This window comes from Manis pentadactyla, chromosome 7 (genome assembly GCF_030020395.1).
Source record: "Manis pentadactyla isolate mManPen7 chromosome 7, mManPen7.hap1, whole genome shotgun sequence".
Taxonomy (NCBI): Eukaryota; Metazoa; Chordata; class Mammalia; order Pholidota; family Manidae; genus Manis; species Manis pentadactyla.
This window is the reverse complement of record NC_080025.1, coordinates 67,811,011-67,830,341: the sequence shown is the minus strand read 5'-3', so window position 1 is coordinate 67,830,341 and position 19,331 is coordinate 67,811,011. Positions and strand designations below refer to the sequence as shown.

Sequence of the window (19,331 nt, the reverse complement as noted above, 5' to 3'; positions counted from 1 at the left end):
TTTACTGAAAGGTGGTTATGGTTTAGTGCATGAGGTCTGGGATTAAACAGGCATGAGTTTCAACCTTCACCTTGACTTGTCGAGTCACTAGCTGAGCAACCATGGATTTCTTGAACTGTAAAACAGGGATAACATTTACGTCATGGGGCTATTGACCGAGCTACGTGAAATAATTTGAAGGTGTTAAGCCAGTACCTGACTGCCCAGAAAGCACAGAATGGTATTTCAGCAAATATTACCATCTCTTTCTCCTCCCTTTTTTCTTTTCCTTTTCATTCTAACCTGCTGGTTGTGATCCCTCCATTAACAAACTCTGACCTAGAGTTAATTCAGCTTAAGTAGGAATGAGTCAAAACATAACAGAATCTTGAGCTGTAGTGATTATTACCTGTGTTTGTCAAAATCTCCTCCTCTTTCAACACATTCCTTTTGCATCTGACACTATGTAGTGGACTTATTTTTGGACTGTAGGAAAGATTACCTCAAGTTAGAACATTTCTCCCACTTGGTATGTTAAAAATAAAAAGCAAGAAAAAATTTGGTCAAGAGAAATAGTTGTCCTTCCTAAATTTAAGCAAAATCTCACTAATTCTGGTCCCATTAAAAAGGAAATATATTAGAAACTTAATTTTCATTAAAATAAAAACTTTCAGCAAGATATTACATTGATACTTTACCCTAATATATAAGTATATTAGAACCACAGTACCTTTACACCTATAAAACAATGTGATAAATATAGCTTGCATTTTGTACTTTAAGTTTGTCTCTGGACATAGTGGAAAGAATAAAATTTTATGTTTTAGTAATGTCCACTGAATCATATTTTACTCAGTTTTTCAAAGTTAGTACTAAATGAGTAGTAAGATACTTAATCAGTGAATGACCACTTTATAAAATACTCCCTTCAACAAAAACATAGGATAAAAATACGTAACTTCACGTAATGGTGCAAAAAGCATTTGTTTTCTTTTTAGCATAGTCTTGACCTGAAACGTGTATTTTGTCGGCTTTATTTTTCTTGCCTTAATTGGATTAAAGTAATGTGTGTGGTTTTATTTTGTCACAACACAGATGGAGAATTGTACTCTGGAACAGCAGCTGATTTTATGGGGCGAGACTTTGCTATCTTCCGAACTCTTGGGCATCACCATCCAATAAGGACAGAGCAGCATGATTCCAGGTGGCTCAATGGTAGGTGGTACATGCAAGAACACAAGCATGTTATGCAACTTTCCTTGTAAATACAAACAGTAGGACTTAAGATTTAGTGCACAGTTAAACTCACGATGGTGACGTCATGACTGTGGGTGTGAGAAAGTGGAGCAAAAGTGAAAAGAGAGATTAAAAATTCAGGAAAATATTTTCTTTGTGCCAAAATGGAAATTTCTCAGTTGTTAACTATGGAAAGAAATAGATCTGGCTGGAGCTACGGAAGGGAGGCAGTGGAAAAAGATAACATGATTTACCAATCTTGTCTTACAGGGATACCACTACATATCTCATTTTGTAGGATTTTTTTTTCCTCCACACCTCTCCTATTTCCTAGAGAGCATCATATAAGTTTACTGAACGTTTAAGAAAGTTGTAGTGCTAATAACATTACATTGGAACTGTTTCAAATTTCAAAGCACTTTCTATATCATTTCATTTGATTCTGCTTTAATTTTCCTAACATCCTCTCCTATTTTATTGGTAAGGAAATTAAGGGTAATATTTTGTCTAAAATTACATCTAACCCAGTAGTAGAGGATTTGGAACAAGAATCCACTTTCCTGAACTTTAGGCACTGGATTCACTGTTTGATCAAATAGATATTTTTTTACTCCCTTTCTCTTAGCATATAAATAAATTTAGTATCGGAGAAAATGTACAAAATTTATTATGCCTAAAACAAATAAACACTATTTTCATTTAGATTTTGAACCAAGTAACCCTTATATATTCTTCTATATGTAGATTTTTAAAAATTACACATTCATCAAAGATTTTTATAATGGTCCTTACAGTATTATCATGGTTGTTTTTTATTATTAAATAATTTTCTCTGCCTTAAATCTTATAAAATAAAGCTGCCCAGGCACCAATCTCTCATCCGTTAGCTTTTTCCTGGTTTTATATGCCTCACTAATAAGGATGAAGTTCATGGCTTACAGTCCATCTATATTCTCAGTAAGATGGTTGAGTATCTCATTCTTTGAACCTCTGCCACACTTTTTCTTCCTGCCCTTCTGGGAGTATCCAAATGTTGTCACCTCTGTCTTTCATTGGTTCGTTAGAAAAAAATCACAATTCTGCTTCTGAATCTCACTGAAACTTCAGGAGAACATAAATTGTGATCATGTGTTACATTCTTTTAAAGGACTACTCAAAACATGAAACATACCTCAAATTACCTCGATCAGTTTCTCTTCCTTCCTGCAGCATTTCTGATCATCCTTTTATTTTTCATGTATTAATGAGAATGGTATGCCTCTTACCTTCTCTGTTTGACCCTTCTGCCTTTGTTCTCAGTTGTATTGATGTTCTTCATAAGTTTACCCAAGTTGCATTTCTTTTGCTTTCTTTATCTCTTTTTTTAACACTGATTGCTTCTTCTGACCTGAAAACTTGCTCATCTACCCTAACCAAACTCTTCTTTTAATCATGGTTTGCTAAAGAGTCCCTATATGTCTAAGTCCATAACCTGATTAAGAACTTGTTTCCTCAACATTTTCACCTCCTTCAGCACCTTTCAATCTGATTTTGATCCCACAAAACTGCTCCTCCAAATGTCACTGATGACTTCCTATACCTTTGTATCCATCTCCATTTGGACGTTCTCTCCTGCAGTATTTGCCACTGTTTATGAGCCTGTTCTCTTTAAAGAGCTCAGCTTCCCTGATTCCTTGCTATCCCAAGTTTCCAATAAAATAATTTTGACATCACTTCCTCATGATGGCTAAGATCATTCATGACTGAATACAGGCACTGTGGCGACCCAAAGGGACTGGACGTAGAGTCAAATACCCATCCCTGGGGGTAGAGGAGGGGTAGTGGTACCTAGGTGACCATCTGAGAAATTAGAGGCCTCATCAACAAAAAGAAAAAATACTGAGATTATGATAAGGCTATCTGTGTAAAACTATAAAAGAACCAAACTCCAAAATCCAACATTTTGGAATATTCTCTATTGTCAAACATGGGCTTTGTATGGAATCAAAATTAATGGGAAAAACCTCTTTCAACATTGCTATCTGGTCTGTTCTCAAACTGAAATATTTATGTCGGAGGGAAAATGTTTGTTTTTTTATTCAGCAAGTAGGAGACTTTGATCTATGAAGAGCTCTGGAGGGCATACAGGCTTTCACTGTCCATGAGAAAGAAAAATCTCATTAGAAGATGGAATAACATCAAGGAGAGTATAGTATCCATTTCATTTTTATGGCCTTGGAGGAAAAAAGTCATCAAGTTAAAGCTGCTTTTGTGCTGTACACTCACATGTTGACAGCTGAGTCTGAAGAATTTACACTGTGGGAAAACAGTCATTGTCCACAGCTCTGTACTTCATCTCTGCAAATGTGCAGTTCATTTGAGAATTCAGTTATCAGTCTCTCAGCACTAAACGTGAGAACTGATTTTACCAAATTAGCACAAAGGTTACATTTGACAGGGTGCAGAAACCAGAGCTGCTGCAGGATGGAGGACGCAGACACATTTGAGACAGAGCCACGGGACTGTGTGAATCACAAGCCCCATGAAATTAAATACCATTCCAGAGTAAAATGGGAAACATGTTTACATATTCATGCATAAAATAAATGAGTCTTGAGGCATCAGCATAGACTGTGCAATCGTGTGTGCTGCCCAAAGTAATAAATATTTGCAAGGTACTTTTTGAAAGGTCTTCCGGGCTATTAAAATTCATTTTGGAACAGGACTGACTTTTCTTTTCTCAAATCAATTCAAACGAATTCAATTATTTGGAAGAATCAATTGGCCTGTTTTAGATGACTTTTTTGTTCCTGCTAAAGAAAATTAAAAAAACAAAACAGTTTGTCTAGAATTGGATCTTGAAATATCTTGATTCTTTAATGAGATTCACTATTTTCATAATTACTCACTAAAACTAACATTTTTATAATACTGTCAATAAAGGCTTAGATTCAGTTTCATTTTAACAAATATTAGGAATGAGTAAAACTTTCAGATGAAGAAACATGAGAGATGGAATCTGTTTTCTTTTTTTTAATACCTCCTTTTTAAAAAAAATCATCATTTATACTAGCCCTTAGTTTAAGGTTGCTAGATGTTGGAACAGCTTTCAATTTAAGAAAATGTACTGCTTTTGTTTGACATGTTTTGCCCAAATTCAGTACTTTTTTTTTCTTCTGCTTCATATAGTTTCCCAATATTGTTTTAAACTTCAATGCCAATGTCAGCTTAACTAGGCGACATTAGGTGAAGTTGTTCTCTGTATATTTATAGCAGGGAAACAAAAGAGTTTATGCTGCTGTTATACTAATGATTTCTTAACATTTAGTATGTAAATAATACTTATTACTGAGTTATTGTACATATTAGACATTCAGTAGGGCAGATGGAGGGCTAACCCAGTTTGTTTTTCTATTTGATATTGTTTATGTCTTGGACTAATATTGGGATATTACTATATGATATGGAGGAAAGTCTTTAAAGTTGGACAAAGTTTCACCTTGACTTTTGACTTTGCTTTTAGTGGGATTATACTACTTATCTCTTACAGTTGTGGAAAACAATGACTACATGACAATGTGTAAAGAGTACTAAGTGAGTGATTGGCATATAGTTAGCACTTAATAAATGTGAATACTCTCTGTATCCTTTATCCCACTTCCATTGGGTGGAGCGTGCTTAGGAAGTTTTGTCAGACTCTGTGAGTGATTACATTTGAGTCCGGGTGAAAGGGCAATCAAAGTCCGGGGTAATATATGAAACCGCATGGATCTTTGAGAGATCCAAGGCCCAGCAGACACAAACAGACGTAATTACGCTGCCCAGAGTGTGAGGCCTTCCCACTCATTTCAGGAAGACCTGTTTTCTTTTAGTGGAATTTCCTAAAAGGATCGTGCCTGTGGATAGACCAACCCACTTGCTGTTTTCTGTAATTGAAATGGCATGCGAGCCATAATTCCACTTCCTCTCACTTGTTACACTCATCCCAGGCTGGCCTGCCCTTGTTGGAATCAGCATAGTTTCCTCTGTGGTCATGCACTAGGATATTTCATGTTCTCTGAAGATTCAAATTTCTCCACAAGATATATTTGAATAAAAGTAGAACCAAGAAATGTAACCATAAATAAACCATGACAGCACAGAATTAATATTACATGGTACCAGATACCTAATCTCAAATCACTTGTACAATTCTTTTGATGCACTGTTTTAACTCCACCTTCTTTAAAGGTATACAAATTATGTCAGAGTATCCAGTTGGATATTTTATAAGTAAAATAAATTATCTGGTTTAGCATGTCAGACTTCTTAATGATGCCATTTTGAATCATTTCTCGGGCTTATATAAGTTAGTAATATTTTGCTGACCTGGGAAAAAAACACTCTGGAAGCTTATTTTATGGTTATAGGAGCAGATAAGTATTATAGATGTTGAGTGACCTTTTGGCAACCACAAATGTCTACTTGGTTTTCATAGCCTATAAAAGAAGCAAAAGGATGCAATATTTTTAACTTTTGAATTACATCTTCTATGAATTATACTTTGTATTCATTAATTACCATTCTGAGTTATCAGTCTGAGCCACAAAAAAAATGGTAATATATTTTTGGTCATTTTTGCTGAAATTATATTGAAATGTGAATATGTAATAGTTTAAAATAATTATTCCTCCCTATACCTAAGCACAGTCTAGCAGTTACCTGGGTCTTTTTCTCATGAGTCTACGACTCAGAAAAATTTTCAGTCTGATGAACTCACACCACCCAGAAATGTAATCCCTTTGAAAAATAAATATATACCTTGAAATTATTCTGCTTTCTAAATGATCACAAATTTAATAAACTCCCTTAACATGCCTCTTTTTCCAGAAACGATACTAAGTTACCACAGTATGCCTTCACTTGACGTTCTTTTAGAGGACCTCTTTTCTATGTCACATATTGTCTAAGGAACATAATCACTTTTAACTGGTTTTGTTTGAAATTATATTGCAGTAATGAGGAAAAAATAAATAAAACTTAGGAATAAAAATTAATTCATTAGTGGCAATGTTTGGAAGGTAATTTTATTTTGTTTCAAGCCTCTTAGAAAATGTGCCTGAATAAAATTGTTAGGATATACAATTTTAACATTTTTTAGTGATGGGCTAAATAGTACTGCCCTCCATTATGGCATATTAGTAACAAATTTTGAACCACTTATTTTAGAATTTGTAGTTGAATGGTGAGTAACAAAATAGCATTTAATGGTATTATTACATTTACTTAAGGGCATCCTACCTTTTAAGTTAAAATCGGTGAAAATGTATAAATACAAGACAGTGTCTGAGAAAATTGTTAAAATTAAAACCAGCTCCCTTTTTCCTCTTGGGTCTTAACATTTTCTCTCTAGTCTCACCATCAGTTTAATGAATACAGAGCCTGTCTATACCAATTTCCTCTTCTAGAGCCTCTGCATTCAGAGCTTGGTGGGCCCCAATAGGGATTTGCTTCTGACTGGGTAATCTGGGTTCATGTGTGCAGTGACATCAAGCAAGAGATTTACCCAGAGAAGTGGATGCCATGACAATACGTGTAACCATGGTGTGACTGGCCTCTCCGACATGGCTCTCAAAAGCTTTCCCTCTGTGAAAACAGAGGCCTGTTTGCAAATTAATTAGTTTCTGGCGGCAGCTTGATTGTTGACCCAGAGTTTGTAGAGTGGAAAAACAATCAGATTAGTGTGCTCAGGGTAAAAGACCAGTGTGCGGTTGCGTGTGGCTTGCTCGACTATTGAAACTCTGAATGGACTGAAACAAATTCTTTTCTGAGAAGCCTAGGCAGAGGTTAAGTGTGATGAGCCTAGAGCACCCCAACAGCAGGGGCTGGGGAATTAGAGGACTTTAGCCAGATAAAGCTGAATGACAGGCAAGCAACGCTGTCGAATTTTAACGATGTGGATAGTTTTGACCAACAACAAAACAACAGAAAGCCCTTGTGACGGTGTAATCGCTCTGAGGGCAAGGAATAACTTTACAGTGTTTTTCAATGTATGCTTGATACAAATGACTTCATAGTGGAAAATTTCATAAGCTTTCAGAACGGAAATTTTTACCTACATTGTCTTGAACGCTAATACAATAATAGCTAAGTGAAAATAGTTATGAAGTAATTTGCCTTTATCAGTAGATAAAGTGTTTGTTCATATATCTACCCCAACTGTTTTATGAGGTGTCCTCTTCAGGTGACCAATAAAAGTAATCTGGAGTCAAAAAGAAATGGATTCATGAGAATATATATTCTGCTATTTATTTTGACAAATATCAAATTAGATAATGATGCCAAGAAATGATGTCTGCAAGCTTAGGACAAAAAAACTCTGCATGCAGTTTTTGATGATTAAACTTTGTTTTAGTCAGTGAATTATTGTTTATGCTTAATTTTGTTGATGACCTAACACAGTAGCCATATATATTTTTCCTTTTTAGATACCACTGACAGGTGTCTCCCTAAATACAGCTCTGATGGTTATCACAATACTTTCCCATTCAAAAATCATTTTTGTCTCTCAATTTACAAGTGAATTGAATCCAGACTTCACGTCCTGTCAAGTCCTTTGTCATCGAATCCAAAATTACCTCTCCAATATGAAACACTAACATACTCATATTAAATGGAGTCAGTTGTCCTCAAATTTACTGTCTTTCTCATTTAGCCATGCCATTCTCCCAAAGGATTTAAATCTTTCCCATCTTTGAATCTCAAGAGCACGTAGATGTGTGTTTGTATTCATCACAGGGCTTTCCACTTTGCCTTATATTCTCAAGCACACAAAATAAGAAACTCTTCAGTGCATCTGCTTCATAGGCTCTGGAGTTAAATTCCATCAGTTTATGTCCCAGATCCTCCATATACTATGTGTATGACTTTGGGGGTAATTTACTTACTTTCATCTCCTATTTATGATGTATAAAATAAGGTTAATACATCTTACAGTTTTTTTTCCTGAGGATGCATGAAACAGACCAGATAGGACATTAAGAACAGTGTTGGGTAACGTGGTAAATGCTCATGATACCCACGGCTGCCACTGTCATTTGTATCCCAGCTCTATACGTGACACATAATGCGAATTTGACAAAGTAGTACAGTGGGCAGTCTGCAGGTTATGTGTGCCTTTCTTAATCTGTTCTCGGGCTGTTTTGTTTTGTTTAGTTCAGTACTGCCGTTATAGGGGGCATTTAGTATATCAAGAATATATAAAATATTTAGCTTTAGTATTGAAATAGTAAGAAAAATTTTTAATCAAAAAACAATTAAGCTTAACAAAATCAGCAGATGAAACAATGAAATGATGAACCAAGGCCTAAATTTCAATAAATGTATTTTTCTAAGTGTTAACTTAGCTCTAGTAAGTGCAATACTCACCATTTATATAATGTAATTGTTAGGTTAATTCTATCCTAAAGTTTTTCCAATATAATTTTTAAGAAGATACTAGAGTACTTAAGGAAAACAAGATAAATGAGTGACAGTGATATGTGCCCTTTCCTCAGACTAAGTCTGTATATATGGGATTTCTTTCCTAATGATGTCTGTAGATTTTGATAAAAGTTAAATATACTATACTTTGCTTCCATGAAAAGGAAAAGGATTTTTTATGAGCTTAGTTACATACTTGTTACTAAGTTACTTAGACATGACCAAAAGGCATGGAAATGCTCTAAACTTCATATATCAACAAATTTAAATTGCAAAATATTTTTCAGGAAAAAGGGGCTTTAAATTGTTTTCCTGATTATATCAGTAAGGAATATTTAAGCATGTGTAGATGCACTTAAAAGACACATTTTCAAGTTAGAAATGTTTGTGTTACTATACAATTTAAGAACTCAGTTTTGATTTTAAGAGAAAATCAAAGCCCCTTCATCTTGCCCGCCGCTTCCCACAGCCTGCTTTCAGCGAGCAACTTCGAGGGGCACTTTTGAATCTTCACATAAATTCTGCATTTTGAACTGTACCATTATACATTTGATACTGTTATTACTTTAAATTAAATTGATTCAAACATAAAAACATGCATTTGAAAATTAATTACAATGTATTAATACAATTTTATAAATTACCATGAGTATACATTTTTTAATTCAACAGAAGTACAGTTTTTATTATTTTGCTTGATAATTTGCTAAATTATAACTATTTTTGAATTTTATGTAGGCTGGTAACATAAGGGTCCAATCAAAAATGTGTCTCTTCAATATGTTTATAAATCTGTCTAAATCCATGTAAATCTAAATAATTTCTTTTGCTCATTTTATTCTAATTTATAAATATGCTAGACTTTCAGTATCAAAGAGAGAGCTATCCCATTTATACATTTGTAAATTCTAACATGAAAGTGTAACCAGACAATCGTGACAGCAGATTTCATTTGCGTTTGCGATCCCCACTGCCTTTTCTGCTTTGCATATAATAGATTTAAGTTACAGCCAGTAAAGAGTTGTGTTTGGGGCTTATATATCATGTGATTACCCACTTACAATTCAGTAATCTTTAATCTCAGTAATCCTAAAAGTTGACTAACCCCAAAGCTGATATCAAACTGATAACTACCACTTCATTCCTTAACATCCATAGAGTTAGTGTTTGTTTGTCAAATGTGTTCTCTAAGCACATTTAAGAATTAATTAACAAAAAGCAGCTATGTTGTACACAGTGAGAGAACAATTTTGTAAGTCTAACAAAAATAAGAGAATTCTGAAAGGAAACAAAACCTGTGGCTTACCATAAAACCTTACTCATTTTTGGATGAGTTAAAGGGAAATCTAGTCATATTAAATTCAAATTTTAAAACTTGGCTGGGATGAACCAAAAAGGTACAGGACATCTTTGATCAATGGCTTGCTTGTGTTTGCAGTAGTCATATCAAATATTTTGATCAAAATGAAATTAGTGAAGCAGTGGGGTACTGCTGTTTATCATAAGAAGGTTAATGACTGACTTCTCTCTTATTTTCATTAATGTCCTTTAAATGGAAAAGAAAAATCATATTTTCATAGATATCAAAATAGTCATAGCCAACTCTGGTCAGCCAATCAGTGCTCAAATTAAGAAAATTATATTTTAAGAAAAATACAATAAAATTATAGGAAAATCTTTGAAAGACCTTGAGATAATTGTGTCTTACGAATCTTAACACAGGAACTAATTTTCTACTTTTTTCCCCCAAACTGGAGCTTTTATTGCTTTCCTTGTTCATTTCTAATTCCTGAGTGAGAACACTTGCAGAAGACCATTGCAAAGACTGGCTGGAGCTAGAAACATGGTAGCAGGAAATAGAAAAATAATGGCAGACTTTTAAGGAGTCCAGCTTTGATGTGGTGCCACACAGATATTTGGTATTGAGGCAGCCAAAGCAGAAAGTAGCCAGGTAATGAAGATTTGCAAAAATCTCTACTAAATTTATTACTTGATTTATTTTGTCATGTTGTATAAATATGCTGCAACTCCATTTATCAATGCTGCCTATAAGTCACTCATGAATACTTAATGTTTGTCCTCAGAAAGATCACAGTTTTGTTAGCAACAGATGACACTAGTGAGTTAGTAAAGAATATTCTGATAATAATAACAAAGTGAAACTTCCTCTGATCCACATCAATGCATCTGAGGAAGCTCAATAAGTCATTGCTATTATGATTGATTACTTGGAACTATTACATGTTTTTAGGATAGGAAACAGATAGTAATAAAGAGGACAGAATGGTGTTTGAAAAACAAATCTGTCCATTGTTTAGGTGGAGTCTGCAAAGAAAGATGAAATGCAGGGAGGAGTGAAAAGAGAACAGAAAAGAGTAATTTCTAATGGTTAATAATAACTTTCTGAGTAGATTTGTCATTATCATTCAACCATAACAAACAACATCTATCACTATAGTAAAATTTATAACATCACAACCTGAAACAAAAATCCCCAAACTGTACCATAAATTCTCCTATTGGTCTAAACCCCTGAAGTTTGTGATGTAAATTAAATATGATATATATTAGAGAATTTTCCCACAATTTCTGAGCATTGCAAAATGTTATTGGAACATACATTAATTCCTGAGAATACTCATTGCCATTTTATATCTGACCATATGGTTGTCAGTAAAAACAATTCTATGTAATATGATAGAGGTAAAATAGCAACATTATTAATGGGAAGTTAAGAATAGATCACTTGTAGGCAGAGATTAAACTGTCCAATTTAATTAGTTTATCAATGTATTTATTTTGTTTTGCAATGAGTATTTTTAGTTTTCCCAAGACTAGTCTTGTCTCATCTCATTCAACAGTATTACAAGTTTATCAGTCACCCCAGTTACTCACATAGAATGTTAGTCTCTCCTTTTTCCCCTGCAATTCCCTAAGTCCTCCTAGATCACTAATAGCATAGTGACTGGCTAGCTACCAGTATATTAGTCTGGGCACTTCTGTTTTGGCACTCCCTGGATACCAAAAATTGTTATGGAAACAGAGCAGAAAGAAATCTCTGCCCTCCAGAATAAAACTTACAGAACTTCTTATCATATGGAAAACCCTAGAAGTCTTAGCACATCTATGAGATCATATGCATGTGTTTCTAAGATGTCTTAATATCTTAAAACCATTGATTACTCCATAAACTAAGGGAGGAAATAGCATTCATTTTTCTTTTAATGAAACATGCATTTTTTCATAGTCAGTTTCAGGCTTTAACTCAATATCAGAACCACTGACTGTCTGAGGCTTTCACTATAAAATGACAGCAAGATATGACAACTTACAGAGGAGACTATCTTTTGTCCATTTATCTACAGTCTTCTACTAGAGAATAGGTATATAATAGAATTCAAGAAAACAAGAAATTACAAACCATTTATTTTTAAGTTTTGAGAGAAAGATGGGAAGCAGAAAACCTGTAGATAGTATGATTGTAGATTTTTAGATGTTATTTTAATGGCATGCATTATTAATCATAAAGAAATTGTGATGAGAAGTCATCCTAAAAATAATGGGACAAAAAAAGAGGTAAGAAGAGAAATAGTTATGGAGTGGACAGAAACCAAGAACAGTGTTCTTTTATATCTAGGGAGTTTAGTAGAAGTTCAATAGCAGTAGATATTCCGAGCTGTTTTCCAGTAAATAAGTGAATAAGGTGTCTTCAGCTCATCTCTAAGCTTTTAAAAACACACAAAAAACAATGAATCAATCATTAATAATAATCATGGTTCTTGATACAGGTTTTTCTAAGGGTAAAAAAAGTTCATTTTTAAGACTTTATTTCTAGTTCAATTATTACTTAAAGCAATGGTTGGATGGGAGATTTAAAAAATATGTGTTCCGAATAGTTTTCTTAAGTAATTTTATTGTTCTGGTGATTTAACACACTGCTGTAGAATTTTCACATATCAATACTTATACTGCCTTCCATTTCTATCATTAACAAAAGTATAGTAATTTCTCGATTTTGGGGGGATTTATTGTAAAAATATGTAAGATGCATTGTCATGTGTTTTTATTTGCCTTTCTATTTATAGATAATCTGTGAGCATATTTTGGCCTAGCAATATCTTGAGGGATATTAAAGACATGGGGATATCTACTTTCCATTGGTGTTTTTAACTATTCAGATAATGGTTCTGTGTGTATTTTAATGCTTATTTCATAGGAAAATGTAGAAGTAGTAGATCCACTAGAAAATAAAACTTAATCTTATGTTAAAAACTTTAGAAACCATTTCTTAGTGTTATTAAATTAAAATCAGACAAACCCCTTATTAAAAATTAAGTTGAAAGTATCAAATTGCTTTAGATATTAGTCTTCTTGATTGACTATCTTTGGGAATAACTCTATATTATCACTCAAAATATGTTCTCATTCTTAAAGCAGAAACAACAGGAAAGAATTGAAGAAAAAAAAAAGGAATAGGGTGAGTGGAGTGCCTGCATTGAACAGTTTACCAAAAATTGATATTAAGCATCAGCAGCAATTTTAAATTGTATCCTCTATAAATGCAGTGGGATTTACTGTTATTATACTGAATTTTTGAAACTTTAATAATTACAGCAATGATTCAAAAAATTGTCCTTCATAAAGAAATAATTGAAATAATCATAAACAATGAAAATCCTATATATTCATATAGGGTTTTGTACTCTTCAAAGTGCTTCCTATAAGATCACTTCATCTTCCCAGAAAACCTGTAAAATAGAAAATTGCAAATAATAAAATTAAATAATCTATAAGAGCTTAGTAATAACCTGCTATTGAGTGAAAACTGAGATTAAACCTGTGTCTTCTGAACTCTCTTCTCTAACATGTTCATTTTAGTATTTTTCATTTTTTAAATTTGCATATTTCTGTTCTTTGCTAAAGATTTTACAGGTAAGAAATATTTATTGAGTTAGATATAAACTTTGGAAAATGAAGGCACATACTTTTTAAAAAGCAAAAATTGGCCAAAGTTAAAGAATTCTGCCCTACAGTGGTTCATAGAATAAATTGTGTTATTTATGCATACATCAAATCACTGAAAATTTAGCTGATATAAACCCTTGCTACTTAGTGTTTGGGCCTTGGACTAGCAGCACAGGCACCTCCTGGAGGTTGTCAGGCAGACCTACTGAATCAGAATCTGTACTCTATCAAGATCCTACATTAAAATTTGAGAAGGACTAAACTACAAAATATTTTACATCTTTGATTATTAAGGAAGAGACATGGAGACACAATGGTTTGGTTACATTCTACTTGAGTAGATGAAAATATGTGTGTGTGTGTATGTGTTCATTATTTAGGCTCAATTCAGTGCTCATGATGTGGTCTAATCCAAACTGTGCTGTTCTAATATTGCCTTCTTAAATTAGAGACTTTTGCTTCCATTTAAACCGGGGAGATGCCGACCCTATGTAAATGCATCCTTTGAACAGGTTGGTCGGAATTTCAAGCAACAATCACTGATAAAACCTCTGTGTAAGACTAAGACCCATCTTACCCTGCTTGCTTAAATCATTCTGCTGAGACAGTGGCAGATTACTACTGTCAGATTACTAGCACCTTTAGGATAGCCCAGCAAGTCTCCCACAACTACATATCCTGCTAAGTGTTAAGAATTATTCTTAAAATTGTGGCAGAAGTGGTACCTTTTATGATTCAAAGAAGCCTCAGGTACTTAAAAATAAAGTTGTTTTCAGAATAGGTTAACATGAATTAACTTTCACTATAGCTAGACTAGGACTAACAATATTTTAAATAAATTGGATGATGAAACAGCAACATAGTATTTAAAACATGTGTTAACTATTTCCCTGTAAACATCTTTTTGTCCAAAGTTTCCAATAAAGACAAACTAGGTCGATTTTTAGTGCAAAGAAAAAGAATAAAACCCAAATACAAAACCAGAAATTATACATCTTGTGTTACAAGTTTAAATTTTGTATTACAACCTTAAATTTTAAATTATAGGGCTATGATATGATTATATATATTATAGTCTTTCCAACATAAAAAACTCTCCAAATTTTGTGTTAATGTAACTAACAACTTTCTCGCTGTTCAATTCACATAGATGTAATCCTAACAAAGAAAAGACCCTCAAAGTAAGTGGAAAGCTTTTTTCTTAAAATAGTAATTGTTTATTTTCAATACATTGTGATTAGGAAAGTACAAAAAATAGTGAGCTAACATAAAATTTGAATGATTATTTCTTAAGGGATAAGAAGATCTTGCAGAATTAAACAGGGTGTGTAATAAGAATTGTTTTCTGCAAATTCTAATTACTTGGAAAACTATGCTATAAATTATTTTCTTTTCTGCCTTGAATTTCCTTCCCCATATAATTAGACACTTTCAAGAATCAAACTATTGTTGTCTTTAAGAACAAAAGCCATAGAAGCTGCTAATTATATCACAGTCAAACATGTTTTCCTTCCTTGAAGGGATCCTGAATTTTCAGCATTTTTGCAAACATTTTCTGACTAAAGGATGATAGAAATGATGAAACTGTGCTGGTGTTGCAACCAGGATAATTAGTTTCTATCTATAATAGCATTCATGTTAATAAGGAGTTGCCAAGGTCTGTGTCAAATAAAAATTGACCTAAATCTTCCCTGGTCCCTAAGTCATTACTTTATTTTAAGAATCAGGCCACGTTCTTATAGATACTCCCTTTTCTCTAGTAGAACTCAAGGGCCTAATCAGATGCAACTCAGAGAAAAAGCCCCGTGCTGGTGCAGTCCTTGAATGAGGGCTTTAACAGCGTAAAAACTTTTTTCAAGATTATGTAGACATTTTCTAGCAAAATAAATTTACGATTATATGAAAATTGACATTTTTCTGAATAAAACTATCACTAGAATTCACAAATACTAGCTTTGCCATCTGCAAACATTGAGATGCTTTTCAGAGAAAATAATTCAGCAGAAATTGATTATACACAAAGGTTTTAAGGTAATTTAATACAAAACAATTAAATTGGTGTTACATATATTTGCTTTTGTTTTTGTGTTGCGCTGTGGTTTTATTTGTTTTGTTTTAGGCCAAAATTTCAATCTGTCAGTTTCACTTTGAACCATGTATCAAATAAGTGGGTGAGGAAATTGTATGAACTGTCTTTAAGAAATGTCTCAGAGCATACACAGGACAAAAAGGTTTCAAGTCATTCAAGTCGCATGGAGCTACGGTATTACCAATAACAATATCAGACAATAACGAAAAGTAGAAATAAATATAAATACATTTATGAGTACCCAAATCACAAATAACTGTATGAAATCAGTTCTAATATTACAGGCTGATTCAGTAATAAGAAATCTCTTAATTCATTACCTTCATGTTTTAAAAATAAAATATATGCTTTATCTTGTTTAATGTTGAAAAATAAGATAAATGACATGTCTGGATAAGCATTAGCTAGGAGTAGAAGAAAGTGTTCTTAACATGATAAAGAAGAAAGAGTTGAATCCCAAGTAAATGCATAGAAAAACACTATTTATTTAGGTAATATGTTGTTACAATTATTTTTCTAATAACAGACTTCATTTTTTAGCACAGTTTTAGTTAGCTTCAAAGCAAACAGAGAGCGAGGTACAGAGATTTGCCATGTCACCCTACTCCCCTCACACACGTGTAGCTTCCCCATCATCAGCACCCCATACATACACTGGTACATTTGTTACAGTTGGTGAACCTACACTGACACATCATTATCATCCAAAGTCCATAGTTGACATTTGGGTTCACTCTTGGTGTTGTGCCTTTTACAGGTTTTGCCAAATATATAATTACATGTATCCCCACAGAGTAGGTTCACTGACATAAAACTCCTGTGTGTTCAACCTCTTCATTCCCCCCTACTACCTACCCCTGGCACTCCCCCTAACACCTGGCACTCACTGATCTTTTTACTGTCTCCATAGTTTTGCCTTTTCCATAATGTCATTTAGTTGAAATCACACAGTATGTAGCCCCTTTAGATTGGCTTCTCTCACTTACTAATATGCATTTAAGTTTCCTGCATGTGTTTTCGTGGCTTGATAGCTCATTGAGTAATAATACTCCATTTTTAGACATACCTCAGTTTATTATCCATTTGCATCCTGAAGCATATTTTGGTGGCTTCAAAGTTGTGGCAGTTTTGAATAAAATGGCTGTAAACATCAGTGTGTGGTTTTATGTTGTTACTTTCCAGCTTCTTGGGTAAATACAAAGAGTATGATTGCTGGGCCATATGGTAAGAGTATGTTGAGTTGTATAAGAAGCCACCCAACTGTCTTCCAAAGTTGCTGCACCATTGGAATTCCCACCAGCAACAAATGGTTCTTGTTGCTCTACATTCTCCCCAGCATCTAGTGTTCTCAGTGTTCTGGATTTTGGCCATTCTGATAGGTATGTAGTGGTATCTCATTGTTTTAATTTGCATTTTCCTAATGACATCTGATGCTGAGTATCTTTTCTATCTTATTTGCCACCTGCATATCTTCCTTGGTGAGATGTCTGTTAAGGTCTGTGGCCCATTTTTTTAACCAAGTTGTTTTGTTTTCTTGTTACTGAGTTTTAAAGGTTCTTTGTATATTGTAGATAACAGTTCTTTGTGAGATGTGTCTTTTGCAGACATTTTCCCAAAGTCTGAGAGTTGTTTCCTCATTTTCATTATATAATTATTTTTCAAAAAGATGTATTTATTTCTGTGAAGTGCATCTTAAAATTATATAGTTTTCCTTACTTTAAACATTACCAATGACTGAGATATGACTGTGGATTGAAGAAAAGGTTGAAAGGAGGTACTGGTGTGTTTTTCTTCCTTCTCAGAGAGATTTATATCATGCCTGTACTATATCTCTCTTTGGTGTAATGATTTTTTTAGCTTCTTGTTTAAGCATTGAAACTTTAAAAAATAAATCACACACACTTAACTGCACTTTTTTTCATCTTATTTAATAAAGCAGAGTAAGCACACTGTCTAAAAAAAATTGATGAATTTTCTGGCAAAGGGAAGAAAAACATGCTCTAATTTAAAATGAGGTGAGTTAGGAAATACCATATTTCTTGAACCTCTACCAACTTTCTCTTTAAGAGAAAGTTTTAGGGTGAAGTCATCTGATTAAGTAAGATCACACAAATTACGCGTTATCACAGAGCAATGACTTCTCTAAATAGAAAGTTCTATTTTCTTTGGATATAGGAAATGAAAGTTAGCTGCCTTAATTTCCTACATCCAGGCCTAAAATTTATTTTTAATTTGTATTGTATGCAAAATTTATGAACATGTTCTCCATTGATAGCATGATTTTTTAGAAAGCAGAGTTTATATTATGTGTATTCCATTAAATTTATTTCTCTTCATGTTGACATCTCCTGTAATGACAAAAAAGAGGATAATTAACTTTTCCCAACCCTTTTCAATTTTATAGAAATTCCCTGGGAAGAAACTGTATTAATTCCCTGATGTTTTTTTAATGTAATCAGAATCAATATCTAAATGATTACCTGTAAGAATATGTGTATTATATATGATGTGCATGTGTGCATGTGCACATGCATAACCATTATGAGGTAATAAAAAAATTCTTCCTGGAGATCTTTCCTTCATGAAATTCTGTCTGATCTTCTCAAATAACAAATCTTCTAATCTAGTCATCCAGTAGTTATACTTGACATAATTTTGAAACATAATAATGTAAATTATAAAAGGAAGGTTTAGAATGATGGGTGAGTGTATTTATAGTATGAGTTTATTTATTTAGGATCTAATACAAGGAAGCATCTGAAAGTATTGCAGCTTCCCTAAGAGGAAGTAAATAGTCAAAAATTGGAGAAATGCCTAAAAGCATTATAGTTGAAGTAACTATGTTAATTCTAAAGACATCAAAATAAATTAACCCATATTTAGCATGAATTGGACCTCTAAATCATTATATTCAGTATTCTTGTGAATAGCAGGACATCATAGGCAACTCCCAAATCTGCAATGGAAAAAGTCACTCTAATATATATGAATAGGATACATAAACATATCATTTTCTGAAATATTGATGAATTGCTTCGTTCATAACCAATCAATAAAAATAGATCCTATACTTACAAGATAAGAGAGTGGAAACATAGACTATATTTTGATAGATAAATACAAAATCATAAACAATAAGAACAAAATAGTTATATGAACTTGTGATATATCCACTTAATAAAATTTGATTAATACTTCAGTCACTTTCCATAAAATGTTCTTTGAATTTAGCAGAAATTCACAAAAATAGAGAAATGATTGTAACATATACTTGATACAAATGAATCAATCAGCAAAACCAAAACACAAGAAAATGTATTTTCTTTAAAACACTGCACACAAAGTAGTTACTGCCAGTTTACACTCCAAACATAATTCTGCAATATGAAAGCAATTACATTATGAAAATATTCTTGTTTGAAATGATATCAATGACTACAACATTTAAGTAAAAAGAACATGCATGCTACCTAGATACAGGAAACTAACTGTATATTGAAAAGTTCATCATACCAAATTTGCATCTCTGAAAATCTAAGTGATGCTTGGAGCTCAGGCTCAATTATATTGTTTAAATTTCATGGTATTGCTGCAGTTTGAATTTAAGGTTGAGCCACAAAGA

At 33.2% G+C, this 19,331-nt stretch overlaps 1 protein-coding gene across 4 annotated transcripts in view; it reads left to right on the top strand.

Moving 5' to 3' along the window:
- SEMA3A (semaphorin 3A) overlaps nucleotides 1–19,331 on the top strand; it is a 467,315-nt gene that overhangs the window by 387,005 nt on the left and 60,979 nt on the right. For all 4 annotated transcript variants that reach the window (XM_057504463.1, XM_057504465.1, XM_057504464.1 and 1 more), the window contains one exon: nucleotides 1,075–1,194. In XM_057504463.1, the coding sequence (XP_057360446.1) occupies nucleotides 1,075–1,194 (120 nt within the window). The remainder of the gene's footprint in view (nucleotides 1–1,074; nucleotides 1,195–19,331) is intronic.